Genomic DNA, 15,871 nt, shown 5'->3' on the forward strand with positions numbered 1-15,871 from the left:
CACAAATGCCAATTCTTCCCAACAGTGAGTAAGCACTTTGTCCTCAATGTATTAAATATTTTTCACGATGACTTTGCTAAAGTAAAAAAATCAAAGTGCAATGGTATTTCTGGTTTGCAATGTGTTTGTGACTCACAATGTCATATTGGGATTCCTTGGAAATAACAAGGAAGATGGGGTGGACAAGAGGCATTCTTCTTTTCCTTTGGATTCACAAGGAAATGTATCAAAGATCTTCAATTAATCTGGCAGACACAAATCACTGAAAAATTACCCACTTCCATTATTAGTCAGTATCCATTTGCACAGTAAAAGTTATCCAAGATTGTTATAACTGACATCATTGGTGCGGTATTCCCCCAAATGTTTTGCCTTCATTCCTCCTGTTTGTTGAATTTGTTTTTTTTGGCTTGTGGATTCTGTGTATTTTACCACTTCCAACCAGTGTTAAGATGTTTGTACTCTCTCCTTCAAACATGGTACAGTTAGCTTATACTTGTAAGTCCATAATAAATGGTACTAATGTACCCAGGGCTTGTAAATGGACTGCTAATAGTGGGCCTGCAGGACTCATTGGCCACCCACGTAAGTAGCCTTACAAACCTGTCCCCGACCTACAATTGAAGCCAGTGTGTGAAGTTTTACACTGCCATTTTACCTGGTAAAATAAACCTTTTGCTAGGCCTAAGCCTCCCTTTTTAATACATTTAGGCCGCCTCTAAGGTAGGCCTTAGAGGCTCATAGGGCAGTGTGCATTGTATTTGAAACACAATATACGTATGCTTATGTTTTACATGTCCTGGCAGTGAAAAACTCCTAAAGTCATTTTTTGCTGCTGTGAGGTCTATGCGTCCCATTGATGAACACTAGGTTACCCTATTAACTTTGGATTGGGAGCAGATAAAGATATGCTGTGTACACTCTTTAATGGGGAAGTTGTATTTTTATTCACAATTCCGAAAATACTACTTTTAGAAAGTTGCCATTTTCTTGTCCTACTCATTTGTGCCTTCAGCCAGTGTCCTAAGTCACATGACTGTTAAAGTCTCTACTGTTGGGGTTTGTGCATTGCTTCCAAACAGGAGCACATAGAGGGCTTAGGTGTGGACAGGATGGGCCATCCTGGCAGGATGACTGGGAAGGGCTGCACCCAGCCCACTTTCATATCTTAGGTATTTGCCGCCTACACACACAAAGAAATGTGACACTAGGTTTGCCCTGTCTTTGATCATCCCAGACTAAATAAAGCCTTGATAAGGAAAGGGAAGAACTTCCCATACAAATGCAGCACCTGGTATAAATATTGGACTTCCAGAACCACTTTTGAACACAATCCTGGACTGGTCAACATTACAGAAGAAACCTGTCCTGCTGCCAGAGGACTGCCCTACTGCTTCAGCACTGCCTTGTGGTCTGAGAAGGAACATTGGACCTGCTTGCCTTCATCCCAGGCTAACCTGAGTGGCTCCAATGGTCAGTTGGCTGACCTCCAGTTTAGCTACACGGACATAACAAGTTCCATAGACGACTCTGCAAGTGCCCAGCAGCCTGCTGCAATTGGACCTTCCCAGACCTGCAACTGGACCTGCCTCAGATGCATTCCTGATCCCCAAGAGATGCCCCCAGGTCCTAGACCATTGGTTGGCATCAGTTTGAGCTCCTCCCAAGAAGAAAGGATGAAATCCTGAAGTTTGGGCTCTTCGCGACTGGGAACAGTCCCTTTCTGCCAGCCGTGCCGGCTGTCGACACAAACCGCCAGTAAAGACCTGCTCTTCGCACTACAGCGTAGAAAAGATCTACATTTTGAACTACAACAATGACAGCCCACAGTGACTACCAGTGTTTGGCTCTAGCAACGACCATCTGTAACTCCCGACCGGCTCTTCACGCTACTGCGAAACCAGCCCATGCCACCTGGCCTGCTCTTCACACTACAGCAAAGACCGTCTACAATGCTCTACCTCCTCCTCGTGGCCTCCTCCACAGCTTACGGAAGTCTTCATGCCAGACTTTGAGAAGGTAACTCTGTCACCGGCACTAGCATGGAACATGGTCCTTGTATCTGACCCATACTCCATTGCATTCAGTCTAAACTTGTGACTTTCTTCTGGTCTAGTGTGAACAGATGAATGCGAGTGACACCTCGTGCTTTTAGGTGCTATTTTCACTGGAAACTTTGAAATTACTTTTCTCTAGTTCTACTGATTTGATTTTTGTCATTCTGGTATTGTTTTATTTATTAGAATTGACCCTATCTTTTAAATTGGTTTGGGATTTTCCTTATATTTTATATTCATTTTATTACTGTTTGTATGCTGCATAAATACTTCACACATTGCTCTACGTTAAGCCTGACTGCTTTGTTCCAAGCAACCAAAGGGTTGACCACAGGTTAATTTAGTGACTTTTGTGGTTGACCCTGACAAGGATTTCTGGTTGTTGCCTGATTGGGTCTTCCACCCACCTCAACCAATAACCCAGTCTCCTACAAAGATGTTCAGCTTCCAGAACGCGAATAACAGCTGCAGGCTTGGGGTTAAGTAAACAGCTGATCTTGGACTCCTATATACATACTGTGATACCCTTTTGCAAGGCGCCCCTTTCGTGCATTGTAACATAACATAACAACATAACATAAAAGGTGTATTTGTAAAGCGCACGATTGCCCAATGGTGTCCTGGCGCTGAATAACATGTTTTATTGTTACCAACTCAATGGTACTCATTTTATCGACCTCAAATGGATGAAAGGCTGAGTGGACCCGCCGGGATTTGAACCTGTGACCATGAGGTCAAACACAGGCCCCTGCAGTGGTAACTACTATTACACCTTTGTGGGTCAGGGGTTGCAATACTATCACCATGCCAACATGAATGCAGAAACAGCGGTGTGCTTTCACTTGTCAGCCTCGATTTCTGTACTTGCAGCTGATTGCAAGACTAGCCCTGCCACGTTAATACTGATGAGGAACGGTTGAAAAATCATTCTGATCACCCTCCTTGTGTTGAGTCAGCCTGACACATTTCGGCAGAGAGCATAGAATTTGCCCGGTCACTATGCAGGTGCTATACAAACACAGTGCTGCAAAGTTCCCAGGCCAATAATACATTGAGCCTTTGTTCCCTATATAGCCTTTCTGTTCTGTGCATCATACAGATAGTATTCTTGTGATGCTTTTGGCTCGCAATATCACTATTGTTTCACACTGCTGTGTTTAAGATGCTACAGAGTGGAAAGTAATAAACTACATCAAAATTACATAAGAGATACCTGAGCTGGGTTCTTGCAGGTCCCCAGCACAATTCAGGGTTCACTGGCAGTGCCCACCGCCTCTTCAGATCTGGTGAGCTGACTACATAGGCCAGCATCCTTTTTATGAAAATTGGTTCAGCAACACCGATTCTTGCTTTTTGGACACAATACAAACATACAGAAACATTTTAAAAGCTTGAATGAAGCTTTGTGGATTGAATTTCAACTGACTGCTAAAAGAACAATAAATACCTTAATAAATTCAATGTAATCTTCATAAGTTAATTTTGGTGGTGCAAAATAGCTTCCACTTGGAGAAAACGAATAGCGAGGGTTGTCAATTATTTCTGTGTTATAAAAATCTCCAAGAGTTGTCAGCAGCAGACGCCTGTCCCAGTCATCTGTCACTCGGCCACCGTAATTGCATTCACCAGTCAGGTATGTTATAGCTTCAAATGGCACATGGTCATATTCATTGATGAACAACTGTAATGGAAAAACAAAATTAACATCAGGCATTTGAACTCTTTTTCATGCAACTGCATGATTGTATGCGCTATGTAATTTGGTTGTCATAGAGTACAGGTTTCTATGTTTACCTTAGGAAATCTTAGCACTGTAGAAAGAGTTGCACAGAATGTGCATCTTAACCCTAGCTTGGTTAAACTCACAACTGCAAGACTTTCGTCAATATCTAACGTGTGTAGGAACGTAAGACCTGCTTTCATGGTTACCCCCACCTTTTGCTGGTGTCAGTATGTTTTTTTGACAAGTCTGACTGAAACCCTGCTCATCAATACTCCAGTCACTGTGCTTCCTCCCTACATTGACCATGGTAAGTACTGTTGTACCTCCACAATTGGCCATTGGTGTACCCTTGTAAGTCCCTAGTATATGGCACTAAGGTACCCAGGGCATGGGTACACAAGGGGTCTCTCATGGGCTGTAGCATGTATTATGCCACCCATGAGCGACCACTCAGACTGTGACTACATGCCTGCCATTGCAGCCTGTGTGAGTTGGTGCTAGCACCCCTCACGACAAGATATAAGTTTTCTAATACCAGACGTCACTACAATTTAAATCTATAAGTCACCCCTCTGGCAGGCCTTTCAGGCCTGAAGGCAGGGTGAGGGTGTCCTACTTTAGCAGGACACCCCTACAAATCCCAGAGTTGATTCTCCGGGCTTTGTTAGTGCAGTCAGCCATTTTAATACATATAGTGGACATCAGTCATTAAAAATGTCTAACTATATAGTAGCTGCACCAAACCTGGTCATCTTTGGTATCAAACATGTTGGAATCATACCCCAACACCGATTCCAGTGTTGGACGTATGATCTCATGTAATGGGGAGCTCCCTAGGGGTACCCCCCTGTACTCCCTAGTGCAGCGGCCGACCACAGACACGATTCTGCCCTCCTGTTGCTGAGCCATGTTTGAGCAAGGGAGGGTAGAACAATAGCTTTCCTACAGCAGGTGTGACCACCTCCCAGACAGGACTTAGTGTACTGGGTTGGGTTAGGGCACTTGCCAGAGTCCCCAGACTGCTTTGAAGGGCACATTTGGAGCCCTCTTTGCATATTCCAATTTGGAACCAGTTCTGGGAGACCTTGGCTCCCATTCTGGTGCAAAACTGGACAAAGGACATGAGTATCCCCCCTCTTGTCCACCTGCTCCCCAGGGAGGGACTCGAGTCGTCCTTACCCCCTTCCTAGGGTATTAAAGGGCTTACCTGTGGTTGGGTCCTCAGATTCTTGTGGGATAAAACTCAAGACTGAAACCACGTCACTCTTCGACCATCTGGACACTTGGGGGCCGATTTACAAGCCCCTTACGGCGACAGTATGTCACTTTTTGTGACGCACTGGCAGAGCATTTCTTTGCTCCATATTTACAAGGACAGGAAAAGCCACCCTGCACACTTTGTGTGAAAGGGGAGTTCCATGGGTGCTGCTGTGAGTGTTCCCACGCAAAACCCATGGAACCAGACACATTTCCAGATTTACGAGAAATCTTAAACCTGGAAATACGTCAGTATGCTCACCACCTTAGGGGTGGCGTAGCCAGGCGCAACAAAGAGAAATGTTTTCATTTCTCCTCGTTTTTTCCTCTTTCAATGCATGCTGCATTCTACAACATGCATTGAAAGAGGCAAGTGCCTGTAGTGATTGTTTTTGTGCAGGAAGGTGCCCCTTCCGACACAAAAACAATCTCCCTATGGCGCAGGCAGCCTTGCACCATGGTGCAAGGGTGCCTGCGCCGGCACATGGCAGCTGTTTGTATGCCAGCGCAGGAGAGAGCACAGGAATGTGACATATCATTATAGATGTGTCGCATTCCTGTGCTCTGAAAGTGCCGCAGTGTGGCGCAGGCAAAGGGCTTGCGGCACTTTCTTGTAGATACTTGGACTTTGCTGAACTTTGCCTGGAACCAAGACTGCATCAAGGAAGGCTCCTGCTGCTCCTGGTCTCGCTGTCCTGCAAGTTTTCTTTGTGTCTGTGCTTCTTCTAGGATCTTCACCAGACTGTGGGCACCAAGGACACCTGAAGTAATCTCCCTTGCAGTCCCCTGAATCTGCAGGCACCACAATGAAGCTCCCCAGTCTGCTGCTGCTGATGTCCCACGGATTTCGAAAGGCTCAGCAACACAGGTGGTGGTTGTGCAACTCCCTCGAGGCCTGAACTGTCCTCTCTGCAATTTTGAGGACAGTATCCCTTATTTGAATTGCTGGAAACAAATCCCCGTGCATCGCATCAACATGCTGTTGCCAAGGCTTGTTGGCTCTGCACTCCAGAGATCTTTGGGTTACAAGATGCACTAGCCTCCAGCATCTCTTCCTGCCAAGTACAGCGTCCTCACCGCATCCTCTGCACCGTGGGACTTCTTTCTTGTTGAGCTGCTTGAGGTCGTCTTGCGACTCCTGTGCCTTCGGCTTGTGGGTCCTCTTGAGGGTCTTCTGCTACAGTGGGCTCCCCTGCTTGCTTGGGGATTGCTCCTACTCCCCTGCTTGTGGTGAGTCCATTGGACCTTGCTGGTCCCACTGTTGCTCTTTCTTTGCTTTCCATGCATGTTGCAGCTGCCAAGGCTTGTTGGTGCTCCTGCCGGACACCGAACCCTTGGTTAAGCAAAATACTTTTGTGATTAGTAAGCTCTACTGAACTTTGTGGACTGTTAGTTAAGAGTTTAGCACAACTCTTTCTCCAATCTTTGGAAGTTTAGTTTTCACTAGGGTAGGTAGGTGTAACACCACACTACACATAGTTTACCATGTTTTTAGTTGGGGGAGCCAGTGTGTCCCAACGTTCTAGATGCAGTGGTCTTAAGTTCCAGGAACTTAGGACCCTTGCTGTATCCAGGAAGTTAAAGATAAGTAGCAACCCTAACACAGAGCAACTCTTACAGATGCTCTTGCATTTTCACCTTCAGAATTCTGAAAGGCCAGAAGAGCAGGATAACTCTGGTTTGGGGAAGGCTCAAGAAGAGGATCAGGTGTGGCTCACCCCAGTGATCAGGGAAAGGGTCAGATGACCAAGAGGAGGCCCCTAGAGGTAGGTCCCCCTTTGCTCCTCCTGGCAAGGTGAAAAGAGTCCAGGGGTGGTCTAGGTCCACCTCTGTCAATTCCAATGCCTCTAACACTTTAATAGATACGACCATCTCTAGCAAGAGGGAGGAATACTTAGAAAGGGAATACCATCCTGCTTAAACTTGAGAAATATAAGCTCAGGTTCAAGAAGGAGCAGTTGGCCCTTGATAAGGAGACCCTGGAAGTACAAAAGGTTAGGAAGAATGTGGGACTAGGGTCCCATGGTGGCAGCACTTTGCTAGCCTAGCATCAGGGAGCAATCGTTTGATATTAGGAACCTGAGCAGGATAGTCCCTCCTAATCAGGAGAGGTGATGCCATCCATAAATGGATCACTGCCAAGGAGAGGGCCTGTAGATAACAGAAGGTCTCTCAGGGGCAGTGGGCAGCTATCCTGTGGCTCTCCTTTGCTGGCAGAGGTAGAGACAAACTCCTCACTGTCAAGGAGGAAGATGCTGACAACTAGACAGTCTTGAAGAGTGCCCTCATAGATGGGTTTGGGTTAACCACTGAGCCATACAGGGTTAGGTTTAGGGACACACAGAAGGCACACACCCAAGACTGGGTTGAATCTGTAGACAGTGCTATTAAGGCTCTGGAAGGCTGGCTTCATGAAATGAATGTACATGACTATGAAGGACTGTACAATTTATAGATGAGGGTGCACATTCTTAATAATTGTCCAAATGAACAGTCCTGGTGGACTCTGATCTTACCTCTCACCAAGAATTGGGAAAGAAGGCAAATAAATGGGCTTGCACAAGGGTCAAGCAGAAAAACAATGGTGGTGACCAGAAAAGGCAAGAATCTTCTAAGGCCCAAGAGGAGGGCAGGGAGAAAGGTAAATACAAAAAGGAATCTTCGCAAGGTCCCCAAAAATCTTCCTCTGGGGGTCAGTCTCAAACCTCCTCTTCCTCTGGCAAGACACCTTAGTGTTCCCTGTGTAAGGAGAAAGGCCAAAGGCAAGGGATACCAATTGATCTAAAGCCAACACCAAAAAAACTACTACTACCCTTATGGCAGCTAGCACCCCTAGCACCAGTACAAGTATTAGTAGTGCCCCTAAGGGATTAGCAGGGTTAACATTGGATTCTGAAGTCGGTTTTGGCATAGTCCAAACACCCACTCAGGCTGTCCTTGTCTGTGACAGTGGCATGGAACTTGGCACTTTACTTGTAAGTCCCACTAACTTGGACAAGTACAGACAGCAGCCTGTGATTTATGGTCAGGAAGCTGTGACATACAGACACACAAGGGGCAGTGTTACTATGGTGACAGATACATGTGTGTCTCCTGACCAGATCATACTTGGTCAAATTTACCAGGTGACCAATGCAAGCAATGTAAGGACTCATTATTCATTGGCAGGCGTAAATCTCAGCTGTGGAGGGGTAACGCGCCCTAAAAGAGTTGTGGTTTCCCCAGACATACCTGTGGACTGTCTGCTGGGCAATGACTTAGAAACTTCAGCCTGGCCTGAAGTGGAGTTCAGGACACATGCATGGCAATCTCTGTCAGTGCATTTTCTGGTACTAGGGCTCAGGTCAAACAGTTAGGCACTGAGGTAGCTCTGGATGCTGGAAGAATGGACCGGCTAGCTCCTAAGAGAAGGAGCAGGAAGGGTAAGGAATTATTATACTCCCAGACTCCCATTGAGGATCAGTCTTCTGAGGGAGATGACCTTGGCCCCTGTGAAGGGACTGTCCTAGAGGAACTTGGGCCTGGTACAACAGAGTTCTTGGGGGCTGGGGTCCCTTCCAGTGCAGACTTGAGTCTGGAGCAGAAATCCTGCCCCTCTCTTTAACAGCTCAGACATTAAGCTCAGCCCATTTAAACTTCTATTTAGACATCCAGTTTGGCGTCCATAGTGTCTGAGGGCTGGGAGCATCCTCTCAAATCGCCTAAGCATGACATAGTGGACCATGTCCTTGGCCTGCGTTCACATATGGTTGAGTACATGAAGAATGGCAGCAAAAACCTTGAGGCCAGCGAGGAGCTTCAGAAAGCTTGGATGACCAAAAGACTGTACTGACAGTCTCTTGCTTCAGTGGGCTACCCTGCTTGCTTGGGGTGTACTCTGACTCTTCTGCATGCAGTGAGTCCCTTGGACCTTTCGTGTCCCAACTTTGCTCCTTCTTCGCTTTCCATGCCTGTTGCAGCTGTCAAAACTTGTTGGTGCTCCTGCCAGGTACCGACCCCTGGTTCTCGATTTTCAACATGGCTACTGGTCTTCCTCAGCATCGCCTGGTCCTTACAGCTGCAGCAACAAGGTCATCATCAGTACTCCTGCACCAACTAACATCGATGGGCATTGCTCTTCCTTGCCTCCTGGTCACCTCCAGGTGGCATAGACTCTGTTTCCTCTGCTTACAGGTTCTTCTCTTAAGAATCCACCCTTGGATTCCAACGGACTCTTGCACAGTCTTCGCATCAGCATCTTTACTGAAGTCCTCCATTGTGGTCTACGGAAGTTTCCGATGTCACGTCGCACCTATGCACCCAGCTTCCCTGGTGTAGGTATCCTGGTTCCTGGGGTATTCACAGGCGCAGTGACTCTCCAACCTTCTGTCTTCCACTGGGTTTCTTCAGTATCCAGTGGGAAGGGTCCTTCTTCTTCAAAACTGCAACCACAACTTTCCTGTTGACTTCTATTGAGTACGCGGCTGCGTTTCCACTCTGCACACAACCTTCGTGGGGTTCCTGGGTACTCACTTTGGGTAGTTCCTTGTGTCTCCAGCTCTTCTGAGTCTCCTGGTGCAAGTCCCGACCTCGGTCGCAGTTCGCATTCCACTTTCTTAGTATATGGTTTGGTCTCCCCCCGGAGACAACTGTGTATTGTGTTTACTTACTTCTTGCAATTGAAGTATTCTTATGGTATTAGTGTTGCTATCTCCGGGTAGGAGATATACCAATGTGTAATAAATAGATATATTTTGATATATACGGTGTATGGTTCTTTTTCATTTGACCTACACTACATGATTAGATCTTGTAAAACAAGCTGCTTAACATACCTTCTGGACTAAGCCTGAAGGCTGCTCTCCACAGCTACCACTTTGAGAGCTTTCTAAGGTTTTCGAAGATCACTAAAACCACCATAAGAGGTGTCTGGATTTGTGCAAGGAGCTTCACTTAAATAAGTATGCACCATATACTAAGTCAGCCTCCTACACTGGGTACAACCCTGCAGTGGACTCTGGCCTAGTCAGAGTAACTACTAAGGCTGTTCTAGCATCAGAGGGTGGCATTGACCTTGCCACTTTAGCTGCCTGGCCTCCTAATATGAGGAAATGCAAGCAGCATCCCCTCATTAATGGTATTGAAGGAGAAGCTTACAGGGTCACAGGTGCAAGTGTCACCTTGGTGGCTGAGAAACTGGTATCACCTGAGCAGATTCTACTTGGGCAAACTTACCAAGTGACCAACGCAGATAACATTACTAAGTGCCACCCCATAGCAGTGGTTAACATCAGCTGGGGGGAGTGTTCCTGGCCCTAACAAGTTGTGGTACCCTCATCCATTCTTGTAGAGTGTCAAATGGGCAATGATTTGGAGACTTCACCCTGGGTTGCAGTGGAGTTAGACATATGCAGCCATGCTGGATCTCCCTGAAAGTGTCTTTTATGGCAACTAGAGCACAGGTCAAGAAGAAGGGAAATTAACACTGGACCCTGAAATAATGGACCCCCAGCTTCTAACTCGAGAGGTAGAAAGGGTGAGAAATGATTCTCTCCTCAGACTTCCAGTGGAGATTAGTCTCCTCTGGGGGATGATCTTACCCCTTGTATGAAGCTGGGCCTGTATGTACTATACCAAAGTAAGATATAGTGTTCACAGAGTCCAGTGGATCCCAAGAGCTAAAGCAGAGGCTAAATTAGATAATCAGTAACAGCTCTCTTTGTGGTAGTGTGGTAAAGCAGTTAGGCTTATCAGAAGCATTTGTTGTATTGACTCAGACAAGAACTGATGGCACACACTCAGAGACTGAATCCAGACCAATTAGGTAAGTATTAAAAAGATATACATAATTTTTTTTCTAGAACCAATCAGAACTTAGCATAGATAGGTAAAATATACTTTCAAATGCAAGGCTGTACACAAGAATGCAATTGCAGACGGAATTGTTACAGGTTTGTATTTGCTTTCAAAACAGTTCAGAATACTTTGAAAATACTTTGGATTATGTTTGCGTTTTTTTTTTAGTTACAACAATTACTTGGGGTGGGAGTAAGCTTTATTTGATCTCCAGGATCTTTGAAAGCAGCATACAATACATAACAAAACAACAATAAAAAGTTATACTTAAAATTATACATGGCTGCATTGTTAAAACTTTATATAAAATTCAAATTACTAGTCGCGTTAGCCATAATTGTCTGAGAGCAGAGAGTAATCAACCTAAAAGGACAATCCTTGTACAAATACTCTTAATCAATACAGGGTCTCTCGCTTATATGGGATTTCTAAACTAAACTTACAAATATAAAATAAGAAAAAAACAAGAACTACGACCTGCGTCTTACAACCTTTCAAAAGGATAACGATCACCGTGCAAGTGCAGAGTGAAATTAAAAATTAATAAGACCCATGTAATAATAATATTGTACATGATCTCCAACACCTAGCATACGGTAGAAGTTTAAAAAAGACATCCTATTAAGAGTGCTATTGTAATTAAGATGAAGCTCAGTGAAGGCAACCACTGACGGCCTATTCTTTGCTATGTAAGGTCATTACAGTGATCAAGAAACAGCAATTGAACAATTTATGTTTCGTGGCACCTATCCCAGGCAAGAAGTATAACATTTATATATTAAATTATACACTTGGTGAAAAGTCCCTTCTAAAGTGAGGTAGCCATATTATGAGAACTGGAGCAAAGTTATTCTAAAGTATGTAAATGCTCACAGTCCGTCAAAGACCAGATGGTTGGATAACTGCGAAGAAAACGTCTAAGCAAATAAAAAATTAACTGCATGTTGCCACCATAGGGGATTCCAGAAGGCACTCTGCAGAACAAATCATTGATGCACGTAGAATGGTGCTAGTCAGTAGCAGAGATCAGTCTAGGGTTAACTAGTGGTCTTTTTAGCCTGGTTCCTTGTAATGAATTTTAATTGGAGGGTGATAGCTTTACGAATTGAAGCAGCAGCTACTTTTTCTTTTTGTGTATTGTTTTTTGGAGAACCGATTGTTGTAACCGCCTGTGGCGGTTACCTTTTTTTCCAGTGATTTTACTGATACTAATGGATTGCTGAAACTTGCGATATGCCTGATGGATAAAGATCTAATATTTAGAGTCGTGTTCTCTGGATTCAAGGCCGCAATAATACCCTGCTTGCAGGTCCGGACTCCAAGTTTGTTCCACTCAGGCCCCAGTTTTGATCTACACAAGTCCAACAGTGCTGTGCAGAGGCATACCACATGCACCAGAGATTCCTCTGATTGTCCACAGCCCCTACTCACCACTTTGCCTAAGGTACGCCGCCAGGTAGGAATATGTTTTAAAAAATGCCACTCACCCAGCCTAAGCGCCAAGAATCTCTGTTTTAAATGTAGAGAGTATGTGCAAGCAAGGTGAGGCAAAGGTGGGGCCAACTGATACGATTTAATTACTGCCCATATGTGCTTTTGTTTAGCTATAATCTCTCTGTCAGACAAACTGGAGCACACTTGAATTAGCTTCTTGGTGCTTAATTTAAAGGCTTTTTTACATGGGTTGAGAGCCCACAGTTCACTTGCTGATAATTTTAGCACGCATTCATTAAAAAATCGATTGTGTAACCCACGGGGTTAATGATTCTGATGTCAGTCCATAACAGGGACTCGAGTGAGCCAGCGCTAGCCTGCCTCAACTTGTGGCACAGGTTAAGAAAGTCCCCCACACTTTGTAAAAAATAATTTACAAGATCAAATTCCAGGCGAATCTGGGCAGCGGACAAGGTTTTTGGTAGCCGCAGCACCTTTTTATAGATTTTAGTCACATGTTGGTTGAGTGCAATACTAAGCTTGCCCAAAGAGATCTCATAACCGTACGACAAGGTGGGACATATCTTGGCCTGCATTACCTCCAGCATTGACGCTAAGCAAGGTCCAGTCACTTTTTTAGCAAGTTGGAGAGACTGACTTGAAGTGCCAGGGATTTCATGGCAATGTGACTATGATGTTTTAATAAAGAGCCTCTTGAATCGATGTAGAACCCCAGATATTTATAGGTTTTACCCATCAAAATTTGAAGGTTGTTGTACGACCAGCCGCCACCTCTATAACACTTCCTGACAAATATAACTACTTGAGTTTTCTTTAGATTAACCTCTAAGTTGTGCAAGGTGGAGTACCTATATAATGACAGCAGGCACTGTAGTCCAACTTTCGTAAGACTGAAGAGAGCGAGATCATCGGCATATAGGAGATTGCTGATCTGCGTACCACCGATCTTCGGAGCGTGGCTATTTATTGCATCTAACTCTGCTGAAAGGTTGGATAGAAACAGGTTAAAAAGCAGAGGTGCTAACACACATCCCTGTTTTACCCCCCTGGACGTGGTATTTTTCTGGATAGGTGTGAACCAGAGCCTATCTTCACTTGAATCCAGGTGTTAGTATGGGGCTGGATGATTGGATACAGTAAATTGGACGGAATTCCCTATTTCATTAGTTTAGCCAATAGAGTCTCCTTTGGCACGTGAATGAAAGCAGCTTTGAAATCCACAAAGCAGCAAAAGAGCGCCATAGAAGTGTTTTTTTAAATCAATGAGGATGGATAAGGCTAGAAGATTAGTCAGTGTGCCGGAGTTACCCACAGAGCCCGTTTGATTTTTTGGTATCAGGTCCTTTGAACCGGCCCAGTTTTTCAGATCTTCAAACAGCAAACTGGCGAAAACCTTAGCCTCAGTATCCATTAGAGCAATCAGCCTATAGTTGCATGGGGCTGATCTGGAGCCAATCTTATGTATCAGCTGAATTCTTGCACCGCGCCAAGGGTCGGGTATGGTTGAGCTTCGTATGCTGTATTCAAACAGATTAACTAACTGCCTAGTCCAGAAAAGAATGTTCTTTTTGAACAAGGCCTGTGGTAGGCCATTTGGCCCTGGTGCTCCGTCCAATCTAGCTTTAGTTAATATTTTGCCCAGCTTTGTAGATGGAATGGAGAGATCTTCACTTGGATGTTTCTGTGTTCTTTGCAGACTAACCGGCCACTCCCTATACATGTTGGTCAATCTGCAAGGATTAATCTCCTCCGCCCGGAAGTGGCCTGACAAAAATATTACCCATTCCTGCTCAGAGATGTTTGCGGAGCCTAAGCAAAGATTTCCATTAGTTTGTCTATTAACTAGTGCCCAGAAGTTTCTAGAGTTCTGACTTTTACTTGCAAAGTGAAGCATGCACCAGAGGTGTTGAAGATGCTGTTGTTTTTCAATTCGACATGCCCATCTATAATTAGTTTGTGCGATTTTATAGTTAGGCAGTAAGACTTCAGATTCAGGGGGACTCTTTACCGCCCTAAGAGCAGTGTTTCTGGTTTTCTTTAGCGCCATTGTATCAAGTGAGAGAAAGGCTTGCTTGCTACTACTCCCCGCACAATGCTGCGTCGGACGTTGGAATTGATTTAAAAACTGAGTACAGAAATTAGCCCAGTCTTCTATTGGATCAGAGGACCACAGATTAAGAATAATAGTAAGTTGTTCACACTCTTCCATGATCCTTATACTAGCCTCTTCATTCCATCATAAGCAATTTAAATTCTCAGAATAAACTCCTCTATGTGTAGTAGAAGCTAGGTCATGGTATGCTAAGGTTGGAGGGATGGAGATGACTTGCGGGCGATGACCGCTTTCTGAGCATTCTGTAATACTTTAGTTTTCTATGTATGGAAGCATTTCTAAATTGCAAATTGTATAGTCAAGATATGAGCACTTTCTGCAGTTTGTCCACGACTAGTTTGGGGGCATATCCTGAGGAAAAATCTCATTCAGAACAATATAACCCGCGGTATAAAGTTGTAAAACCCAATGTTCCCCGAGGCTACGTTTTTGAGATATGGGTTTTACCTGTACCTTCAACGCTGGTAGGGAGAGAGGAAGCAAACTTTCTGAGTCCTCCATTGACCCTTGGTAGAGATTGGTGTTAAAGTCCCCCGTAAGGAGGCAATCTGAAGATGGAAAGTCCCCTGCCAGGTCACACAGGGCAGTAGATAGGCGATTCAACTGAGACCTTTTTGTACGGGTATTAGGAATAATATAGGCATTAAGAAGTAGCAGAGGCCGCTGCTGTCTCCATGAGTTAATTTTAATTCCAAAGAGACAATTCTCCTGAAAATATATTGGTTCTATAGGGCCTTTTAGGCTACATGATTTATAAATCGACAGACCGCCCCCTTCCATTTGGCCGGCCAAATTTCTGATCTCTTAAAGCAGGCTTCCAATATTCCAATTAGCCATTCAAGGGGTAGTTTTGAGTGGCCCATGTTTCTGGGAAGTCAAGAAAATTGTGACCGGAAATAAAGTTACATGTTTCTGGTGTAGTTATTTTATTTCGGAGTCCACTGATATTCCAGGAACACAAGAGTGTTGGTGGCCGCGACTGCAAGTGTTCTGAATTTAGAGAATGTAATTGACGTTTTTTGCAATTTTGTTTCGTGGTTGCAGACTTGCTAACCGATCTTCAGGTCACGCTAAGCTTTTGTTAGACAAGGCTGCTGAGAGCCAACGCCAATCTCGCTAGATGTTTGCACTGATGCTCGTAGACCAAGGAGTAACTTTAATGTCTGTCTGGCCTTGTGCGTTTCTTAAAATTGAATACGACCTTTTTCTATCTTCACCCAGAATCCGGAGGACTCTCGGTAGCTTAATTGGTGAGTTTGCCAGCACAGTTGGATAATCTGGTTTGAGGTATGGCTGGATTTTAATACCCCTTGATTGAAAAGATTCTGCGCTGGCTAAAAGAGCATGAACCCAAGTAATAGATTTAAATGTTACCAGTGTTACCTTTGAGACCTGTGAGCCTCTAGAAAAGAGAAATTCAATAAACTCGAA

General features: G+C 44.7%; 1 protein-coding gene across 1 annotated transcript in view; it reads right to left on the reverse strand.

Annotated features, from left to right (window-relative positions):
* DNAH12 (dynein axonemal heavy chain 12) overlaps positions 1–15,871 on the reverse strand; it is a 1,449,067-nt gene that overhangs the window by 179,398 nt on the left and 1,253,798 nt on the right. The window contains exon 68 of the mRNA XM_085624669.1: positions 3,505–3,738. Within this exon, the coding sequence (XP_085480795.1) occupies positions 3,505–3,738 (234 nt within the window). The remainder of the gene's footprint in view (positions 1–3,504; positions 3,739–15,871) is intronic.

This window comes from Triturus cristatus, chromosome 9 (assembly GCF_964204655.1).
Source record: "Triturus cristatus chromosome 9, aTriCri1.1, whole genome shotgun sequence".
NCBI classification, from domain to species: Eukaryota; Metazoa; Chordata; class Amphibia; order Caudata; family Salamandridae; genus Triturus; species Triturus cristatus.